Source organism: Benincasa hispida, chromosome 4, assembly GCF_027475165.1.
Source record: "Benincasa hispida cultivar pf3 chromosome 4, pf3_genome.v1.1, whole genome shotgun sequence".
NCBI lineage: Eukaryota > Viridiplantae > Streptophyta > Magnoliopsida > Cucurbitales > Cucurbitaceae > Benincasa > Benincasa hispida.
The window spans coordinates 64514402-64524970 of NC_143481.1; the positions used below are offsets into that span (position 1 = coordinate 64514402).

General features: G+C 29.8%; 2 protein-coding genes across 2 annotated transcripts; one reads left to right on the forward strand and one right to left on the reverse strand.

Annotated features, from left to right (window-relative positions):
* Positions 1-3181: 3181 nt before the first annotated feature.
* LOC120076746 (Fasciclin-like arabinogalactan family protein) lies at positions 3182-6412 on the reverse strand. The gene is made up of 3 exons (XM_090313384.1): positions 6227-6412; positions 5018-5911; positions 3182-4198 (listed from the first exon to the last, which is right to left on the reverse strand). The coding sequence occupies exon 2, from the start codon at positions 5706-5708 to the stop codon at positions 5112-5114; it is 597 nt and encodes a 198-aa protein (XP_090169510.1). The 5' UTR covers positions 5709-5911; positions 6227-6412; the 3' UTR covers positions 3182-4198; positions 5018-5111.
* LOC120076747 (WUSCHEL-related homeobox 5) lies at positions 3451-4370 on the forward strand. Its single transcript, XM_090313383.1, has 2 exons — positions 3451-3805; positions 4012-4370. Exons 1-2 carry the CDS (start codon positions 3451-3453, stop codon positions 4257-4259), a joined length of 603 nt encoding a protein of 200 aa, XP_090169509.1. The 3' UTR covers positions 4260-4370.
* Positions 6413-10569: the final 4157 nt, after the last annotated feature.

Here is a 10569-nt window from a genome sequence, read left to right on the forward strand (position 1 = left end):
AAAAACACTAATATTTCCCCTCAACGGTCAATATAGAAATATCTATTCATAAGTAAATAGGTAAGTATTATAATTCCTTTGGAGTTTTTGGGATGATGAGTTGAGTATTATAGTTAGTGATTATTATGATTTGTGGGTTATAATAATCTATAGATTATAATAAATTTATGTTCAGGTGCAAACTATTTTAGTATAGCAGAAAATAGTAAACATGTAACAAAGAGGGAAAGAGAGGATGAGTAGGAAATAGTAAACAATATAACAAATAGTAAACACGATAACAAAGAAGGATTTGAAATAGTAATACCGTTGTTAATTGCATGTCATAATAATTACTAATACCAACTATTATAATTAGAGAGCCAAAAGGAACTTAACTCAACCAACATTAATATGTGTTGAGCAACAAGAGGTATATGGCTTAAATATCCCAACTCTTCGTTTGTACTCGAAAAAACAATCGAACTATAATTATACTCCACTCTACCCACTTGAAGTTGGTCGGCCAAAAATAAATCCATATTATATGAAGGCAATGTTGATAAACAAACCTAATTTTAAAGAATCAAATGGTTATTCAACGAGATTTTATACCGGTCAAGAAGTAGATAGGTAAAAACATGCCTCCTCGCATGGAACAAATTCATCTTCCATATTTTACGTGATCTCTTTTTACTTTTTACTTTTTACTGGAATCTCACTAATATTATTTATTTATTTCTTTTTATTTTTTTACAAAAAAAGATAATTTTGTTTTTGGGGTTTTGTATGGTGTAGTGTAGACAAGAAGATAGGATCAATTTAATGGCACTTTTAGCGATGTATGGATTTGGAAATGCATTTTCTGTTCATTCTTTTTGTTGCTTTTCAAAAACATAAATCTAATCCTCTCAAACTCTTTCCTCATAAATATATTATTTTTTTCTAGAGGACTGTGTTTTTTTTTTTTTTTTTTTTTTTTTTTTTTTTTTTTTTTTTTTTTTTTTTTTTTTTTGAAAAAATGTGTTTATATATAATTTTCAAAATATCATGTTTCTTTGAAATCACTTTTTCATATTTTTAGAAACCCAAAACACAGCTTCTTCATTCAACATTTTATGTTCGGTAGAATCATTGTTAGTTTAATTAAAAACATAAAAAACAATGCTTTGTCATTTTGATGTCTGTTTATGTTCTTGTAATGTGTGAGTTTGTGAGTATTCATTTACAATTATTTATGATTCTTTCAAGTACAAGTAAATTGATTTCATTTTCTTATGTTTTAGAAAGCAATATTTATATTAATCACAATGTAGTATTGAAAAAATAGACAAAATCACAATGGTTGTAATAGATATATTGTAATCACAATTTAGTGTTGAGAAACATAGGAAAAATGGTTTTAAAAAAAAAAAAAGCTAGAAAACAAATATTTTTAATTAAAATATACAATGTTTTTGATTCACATGTTAGAATATGGTGTGTAAATAACAATAGATTTCATGTGCAAGTTGTTCAAGATGGTTAAACAAGTAGACAAAATTAAACAAACTGTGTAAAGAAACAATTAATTATTCTCATAGAAGTGCTCCAATTTTGCTCAAAATAATGACAAGACCTTGAAGACAAAGGTATGTTCATTGAAATTGAGCTTTGTAGAACAAAGTGTCATTTGAGTCAAGACAAGAGGCTTATGACAAAGTAAAATCCAACCTAAATATTGTAAAAGAAAAAAAAAAGAAAAATAATAATAATTGGTGGCTTTTGTTGTCTCTATGCTTATGTTCCCACTCTCTCTCTCTTTCTCTCTCTTTTCTCTTATTAGTTCAAAATCCCACACCAAAATTTCATCCTTTTGGCCAACCTTCCACTTTTGGTCAACTTAGTATCTCTGTCAGTCTCTTTTTGATCACAACCCTCCAACACACATTCAGACAATCCCTTAATTAACTTTGACTTTTCATTACACTTTCCCTCAATTCTCTCCCAATTTTTTCCCAATTTATTTTGTAATAATACCCATTTAAATGATGAAGTATCTCTCTGCTAGTCAAAGAGCATTAAGAACAAAGTTATGAATGCGAATTAGAGAGCGAGAGGAGCACAAGAGAGAGTTTCTCGCGCGAGCGAGAGTACGTGTGCAAGGCAGGGAGCTCGAAGAGCCCTAGTGTGCAAGAACACGAATAAACTTAATTTCACATTCACTAAAACCACGAAGGATAATATGAATAATTAACACACTCTTAATGTGTTCTAACAGTTGTAGAGGATCATACTTAAGACAAAAGACATTACAACCCGATATTAAAGTTATGCAGAATACATAAAAATCCATTTTAATCTTTTCTTCAATTATTTCCAAACTATTTCAATTAGAATCAAAGTTATATCATAGGTGAAAAGAAATGTAATAATGTCTTAGACCAATTGAACTATATATATAATTATTTTGATGATGAGTAATTAAATATTGAAATTCTCTCTTGGTGGAATTGTTTTAGGACAAGAGTAAGTGCATGCTTTACTGAAAAACACCAAAGGCAATAAAAAAATGCATTCAAATACGTGAAAAATAGAAGTGTGATCCATGAGACTCAAAATCCCCATTAATTAATATTAATAACAATCAATGAAACTTGCATCTTTGTCTGCTCGGTGACCGAAAATTTTCACCAGTGGCAGCTTTTGCGCATGTCTCTCCCATTTTCCTAATTTCCATAAACAAATCAACCAAAACTTCAATCCAATCTTTCCTTTCCCTAAAATCAAAGTACCTTATTCATAACACAAACAAATATACAATCCAACCATTGAGCTATGAAAATTTGAATTCCCGACCTTGAAATAATATGATCGATAAATCTCTTAGAATGCAATATATATACACTCAGCTGGGTTACTTTCATGGCTAAATATTTATGAACAGATCTATATAATAGTAAAAAAAAAAAAAAAAAAAAAAAAAAAAAAAAAAAACCTTAAGTACAACTTGAAGAACACGTATGCTTGTATATTCTACCAAATTGTTCAATCATAATTTATCACGTGACAAATTCTTCTTCTCTTTCGAAATATTTTAATTCTTTTTCTGTGTGTAATAAAGATAAGATACATAAAAATAGGGGATACCTGAAATGCACATAAGTATTACGCATAGTAAAAACGGTGACATGCGACATGGGAATGAAAGTAGAGTAGTATATAGACAATATATATATATATTTTTATAAATAATGGTGTAATGCTATTGGATCATATATTATATAATTGATAAATATTCTGGACATAATTGAGAAGAAAGGACCACAGAATTATAAATTGTGATCTCAAACTGAACTCTCATATATATATATATATATATATATAGTATTGTTTAAAAGAGGGAGCAGAGTGTACTTTTTCTGACTTGCACAAGGTTTTGTTTCTGAGAAGAGGGAAAGATCATTGGTGTTGAAGAATAATAATAATAATATGGAAGATGGGGTTTGTTCTAGAATATATGTAAAAGGGGGAGGAGGATGCGGCGGAGAGAGCGGCGGAGGCGGAGGAAAAGGGAGTGGAAGTAGCAAATGTGGGAGATGGAATCCAACAGCAGAACAAGTAAAAGTGCTGACAGAGCTGTTCAGGTCAGGGCTTAGAACTCCGAGTAGTGATCAGATTCAGAAAATCTCTCATCATCTCAGCTTTTACGGCAAGATCGAGAGCAAGAATGTGTTTTACTGGTTTCAGAATCATAAAGCTCGTGAGAGACAAAAGCGTCGTAAACTTTCACTTCCTCAACAACAACAACAACATTTCATTCCTCCAACTTCTTCTAACCATCAACGTATGTTTGTTTCTCATCTCCTTTTTATATCTCAATCCGTTTGAAATTACTTTCTAAGGACTTAAAAGCACGAATGATCTAGAAGATATCAAACATCTTCACTTATAAGCGCTTGGAAAGTCATTCCGAACCGACTGACTCTATTATATGAGAAAGTTCCGAGTGTTCTAATTGTTTGATGGTTTTGTGTTTTGGGGTTTGAGCAGATTTTGCAGATCAGTCGATGACAAATAAGGGTATAATGGATCAGTTGGAGCCAGAAAGAATGATGAAAACGCTTCAACTTTTTCCATTAAACTCTACCATTGATGAAACACAAGGATTACCAGAGGATCATCATCATCATCAGTATAGAGTAAACGGGAAGCAGTACGATGACACCACAACTTTCACCTACAAAATAGAGACAAAAATGGATCATCCGCCATTGGATCTACGTTTAAGCTTTCTGTAGATCATCAGAATTCATCATAGCGTTCAAAACTTATGGTGCTTATCATTGAATTCTAAGGTTATTGTAGTGTAGCAAGCTAGGGTTTCAATTAATTAAAATTCTCTTACTTTATGTGTTCTATTTTTTGGGGGAGGGGGGAAATGCAGCCAAAAAAAAAAAGGGCTTCGACATTCTCAAGTGCATGCTCGAGACACGTAGATTTATTGTTAATCAGTGAATGTTGGAAATTGGGAAATTCAAATTGGCCTTTATCACGAGAAACCAATGTGTGGATTCAATGCTTCGGAATTCATAAAAACTTTCAAACTATTTTGTCCAAATATTTGTCACTCCTTGGTTTTGCTTCCTTATTATTCAATTCAATAATCAATTCCATCCCCCCTTCAATATATTATCCTAATTTATCTTATTGGTTACCTCAAATATATAAAGCAAATTAAACAATTACATTACAAGATTTTCCTCCTGCTATACAATTTCCACCCTTCTATTCTACATGCAAAAGAACCGCTATGAATATAACATATTAAACTTCTAGGTGAATTGAGATGATTTAACGAGAAATTGATAGTAATTTATGAACCAAATTGCAATCAAAGAATTAATAGATTCTTTGAAACCAAACTCATAGGTCTAAGCTAAATAATATGACAAGAATTTTTCGAAAGGAAGAGAACCGATGGTCATTTGAGGATAAGAATCTATTGTTCCACACACATATGTAAGAAGAATGTTATGTTTGGTTGAAAATAACTTACTTGTTTGGTCATTGACCACTCTGTTACTATTGAAGTAAATGGTTTAGAATGTATGATTAATAAGGATAATAATAAACAGCTGCTTTTCACAGGTTTAATCTTCATTGTCATCAGGTTTTACTGATTGCTCAAATGCAGCATCCATTATAACACCATCCATTATATGCACAAGAACATCCTTCTTCTTTATATCCACCATTTCAGACCTCACCCCATTAACAATCAGCATCCCATCTCTGTCCTTGAAAATGTTCAATGTGAATCCAGAAACAGCATCATATGAAATCTCATTCCCGTAATCTAACAACGTCGAATAAATAGTTCGAGGAACAGCAGAGAAGCCTAATATTCTCGAAGTCACGGCATATGTGTCGTCCAACTTCTCAGTACTTGTGAAACTTTCGTTCACTCGTAAATTCAATACGCGCTCGAAAGCGTTCTCCGAAGGAACAAACACAGTAAAAGGAAGATCCTTAGGCAACATTTTGATCATCATCTCTCCAAACTTGCCCAACTTATCGTATTTGGGAACCTTTCTGATCACTGAAACCTTATCACTGGCTACAGCCTTAACTCCTACAGTTAGCTCTGGAAGTCTTAGCGTTGTGATGAGTACAATAAGTATGCAACAAAGAGATAGAATCATAAAAACAAAGGCAATTGGGTTCTTTAAAATGAATCTCTTCTTCATTTTCCGTTCAGTAAGTTGCAACCATCTTTATTGCCTCTCTTCTTCCACAGTATGCATGTCAAAATGCAGATTAAAAAGGAGATTCAGAGTTTATCTTCAAACCAACATTCTTAATTATCTAATACCATCTTCACATCAACCAAAACACTTCCCAAACAATAGATAATCCAATTCTTCAATTGATTATAAATCTATCATGGAACCTGAAAATTTAAAGCCACCAACTTAAGTATTGCATAAATTAAAATCATGTACCATGAACCATTCTGTGAAATCAATTTCTAGGCTACTTTCTGTATATAATCCTCAACTAAAAGAAGTAAATGATCTAGGTTGAAATCGATGTTTCTTGTGAATTGCAGTTCGTTCATACTCCTAACATTAATTGCAATTTGAGAATTGCAGTTTGTCTCTCTCTGTCTCTCACACACTCACAAGCCACCAAATACTCAGAACAAAACAAGCCAAGCAATTAATAAGAGAATCAGATCTGTAGATAGAAAACGAAATGAAATTACCTGAATCGGAGTTATGGAAAGCATGAAATTCCGATTCGAACAGCCACAGTCTGAACCGGATTTACTTTCCTCCATCATCGAGAATTAACTGGTCACTGATTACGAGGAGATCCACGGGATCCGGAGCCCCACCGACGTTGATCAGAGAAGAAATTAATGGAAAGACGACGAAGTCGAGCAATAGAAAGACGACGTCGTTTCGAAACTTCAAATCCTGCGATACTGGGAACTGGCCTCAGCCAAATCTGTTATGGGCTTTGGGCCACTCTCAAATGGGCCGTTAGCCCAATTATCATTTCTTTCAATTTGTCAATGTTTTTGGGTTCAAATTTCATATTATGTCTCGTTTGGATTCCATATGTGGGAGTAGACAGCGGTTAAGATTATTAAAAATATGTTTGGAATATATTTTTAAGTATTTAATTTTAAAATAATTTAGTTTAGAATAAATTGGAGTGTTTGAAATCACTAAAAATAACTTTTTTAGCTGTATTTAATCCGTTTTTATATAAAAAAAAATGTTTAAATAAAAATGAGTTTTTTTTTTTTTTAATTTTAAAAATAGATTTTTGTTAAGTCAATCCAAACAGATCTAATTAATTTATTTAAAATAACTTTTTAAATTGTTATTATATCAATCACTCACACGAACTTTTAAATTTAGTTTCCAACAAATCTCACTAATTTTTTAAAAATTACAAATACATTCTTCCTTCCACATCCATTCACTTTTCCATTTTTAACAATAATTTTTGGTTTTAACTTTTGTCAAGTAATTTAGATGGAAATAAAGTTTAATTTTTATTTGAAACATAAATTTTAAAATAATTATCTTTATAGTAAGTTTGCTATAAAATATCAATATATAATTGAAATATATATTTACTTTAGTCATTATAGCTAAATCATGATAATTTCGTATTAATTTTATCAAACACCTCAATAAATTTAATAAACACCATTTTTACATCATATTATAGCTGATTTTTCTCAAAACACTGATGTCAACAATTATTTTTTAGGCTACAACAATCCCAAACTAAGCTTTAGTCTCGATACTTTGAATTCTATTCCAGTTTAGTCTCTATATTTTCAATTCTCTATATTTAGTTTTTGTGATTCAATAAATCTTAATTTAGCCATTTAATGTTAATATTTATTAACATCGGTCAAATAATAATAATAATTATCAGGTTAGAAAATACATAATTTGAATATATTTTTCAAAATTTATAGAAATATTGCTAATATTTTTCGGAATAAAATCAACGATAAACAATCATAGGGATTATACTTGAGATTTATTAAAAATTAAAGGACTAAATTTGAATATTTAAAAGAGACTATAAGACATTTGGGATGATTTTGGGAGGGTGAAAAGTGATTTTGGAAAAAATCTTAACTTTGTGTTTGATAGAATAGATTGTTAGTAAATATATTAAAACCACTTTTAAAATATATGTTCATTTCACACCATCTTTAAAATCGGTTTTTTTCCAACTTTTAGTTATGATAAAATCAGAAGTTATTATTATTTGTAATTTTTAAATTTTCAGTAGTTAATTTTATTCTTCAAAATTTAGATTCATTATAGTATTATTTCTCACAACCAAAATCCATCTCCTAGTTTTTCACCGGTTGAATGAACTATTTTATTTTAAACAATATCAAATCAATTCTTTTATTAAAAACTAAAGTTATTTCCCTTAATACTTAACCATTAATTTAGAAGAAACAAAATATAAAATATTAAACTATTATTTACAAAATTATAAATTATAAAAAATTTAAATTTTAATAGATACATTTTAGTTATTATATCTAAAATACAATAATTTGGTATTTTATCAAACAATGTAAATAACTTATTCAGGTCTAAAATTAAAATATACCAAATACTAATTTGCTTCCTAAAAGTACCGTCACCAACAATTATTTTAAAAGCTATAACACTTCCAAGCTAAACTTAAAATAGAATGATATTTTAAATGTTTAATAGTAAATTTAATTTATCGCTAGACTTGGATGCACTAAAGTATTTTACAAAAGTTCCATTCATACTAGATCCTTTGTTTAAGAAATTTGAGAACTAAAAATGAATATTTTGAGGGTATATTTGAAAGTGATTTTGAAATGGTTAAAATCACTTTTAATTACTCTAAAACGTACTTTAATCATTTAAAATTAATTTTATAATTTTCTAAATTAGCTTTGAATGACTAAAAATATGTAGTGATTTTAAAAATGACAAAAACGATTTTGATCATTTTTTAAAACAAGATGTTCTAAAAATTTCAACAGTTTGATGTAGAATTCAAGCATTTGAGAGTTGAGAGTTAGCTAAATTCAGCTTACATTATTACATTTTAATATGATATTGTGCTTACGTAGTTATGCCAAAATTGAATGAAAAAAAAAGGTTGAAAATTTAAAAGTGATTAATCTATATCCATATTAGTCTACAAAAAGTCGAGCAATCAATACACATGAAGTATGCAAATATAATCCATTTTAATTATACATATATAACCTTCCGCAAAGTGAGCATCATAATGTTTATATAAAAAATTTCAATATTTAACCTCTAACATTCATTTCCAGCTCCATAGGTCAATGCCTAGGTAGGTTTGATTCTTTTGACCACATTATTTGCAATGTAATATTTTAATCCCTATAATTTAGAACTGAAAAAAAGAAAAAAAAAAAACATACTACGAATTTCATTCCTTTCCATTTTAATCTCTAAAATTTTAAATATATCCAAATTTAACTCTATATTTTTAATAAATATTGATGCACATACACTAAATTTGGATTTTTAAAAGTGTCTTAAACTAAAGGGTTAAGTTCAAGAATAATGTAGTTTTTAAAAATAATGACAAAAATAAGATACATAGGAAACAAATTTCAAAAGTAGGGTTGAAGGGAAAAATATTGACAAAAATAGGGTACCAAAATCATGTACATAGTACACGATTTTTATTAATCCAGGTCATCACCCCGTGACTGATAGATGGTTACCATGTCAGCGTATGCGTGGACTTGGTCAACAAAGGAATACCAAACTCGTGAACCCCATCCACGATATAAGTTTTTTTTTTTAGATTGTTTTTTTTTAAATTTTAATTGACAATTTTATTCCTTACTTATTTTATGCTTGTTCTTTTATATCATACTCATTTATTAGATTTAGTGTCTCAAATGTAATTTTATCAGTTCTTTTATTTCAAGATAAAAGTTCACATGAAGCTAAAACTTTGAATTACAAGTCCCTCAATTTTCCACATGGTAGTCGTTTTCGTGTGCCTTTGGATTAGCTTTGCCTTGTTACCATTGTCGTCTACGACTAATACATCTTCAATCAGTGTCAGCAACATGGAATCGTCTTGTCTGCTGAATAATATTTTCTACATTTGATCACACATAGAACAACATTTTCTATATTTGATCACACATAGAACAACATTTTCTACATTTGATCACACATAGAACTCAACTCTGGCAAATTGTGTTGTACTTACATCTTGGACAAAATTATTCTTTATGATAAAAAAAATTAATACTAAATAATGTTCATATCATACATTTGAAAAACATAAGATAATAAAACTTCTACCATGCAGTAATAGTATGCGTTGTTAGGTGTGATAAATCATCTCGTGATTAAATCGTACCAGAAAATGTAGACATCTAATTCAACTGATCCATTTGTTATTTGTCCTTGTGCACAATGATCATGACGTGCACGCTAGAACGATAAATATTTTGCATGAATTCGACACCATTCTTGGTCGTGCTTACCTCTCAAATTAGTCTGGTGGAGTGCCGAGAGTAATTGTCATAATGACGGTACCGTTTGTCGCAAATCGAACTATCTCAACACACGATCTAATTGATGCCACTCTACGATATGAAAGCATATAAGAGGGCTAACGATCAGTCAAATATCTTGGCTATTGCAATAATAATCAGATAGTAATGACCAAATATCTTGCATGTATGACATCCAATTAACCTGGAAAAAAAATGAGAATAATTAGACACCCAAAAAGTATGTAATATTCATTTGTATATTCATTTATCATCTGATTGTGCATCAGTTGATCAAATATTAGTCGGTATACCAGCAACCTATCTGTTGATTGTTCAGAGCAGCTAATATACCACTCCATCTAAATTAAAAGAATAAAATTAATTTATTTTATTACATAAATGATAATGAAATAAATATGTAAATAAAATAATATCGAGCACTGAGTGGATGATGATTTGGGGCCTATAACTGAATTTGTGGTGCTACAATATTAAATCTATCATAAGCCCATACTTGTAGCAGTATTAGT

Bases quoted from the DNA above. Each gene is read 5' to 3' on its own strand.
- LOC120076747 (XM_090313383.1), top strand. From the start codon at position 3,451: ATGGAAGATGGGGTTTGTTCTAGAATATATGTAAAAGGGGGAGGAGGA. The intron at 3,806-4,011 runs GTATGTTTGTTT...GGGTTTGAGCAG, and splicing joins AACTTCTTCTAACCATCAAC to ATTTTGCAGATCAGTCGATG.
- LOC120076746 (XM_090313384.1), bottom strand. From the start codon at position 5,708: ATGAAGAAGAGATTCATTTTAAAGAACCCAATTGCCTTTGTTTTTATG.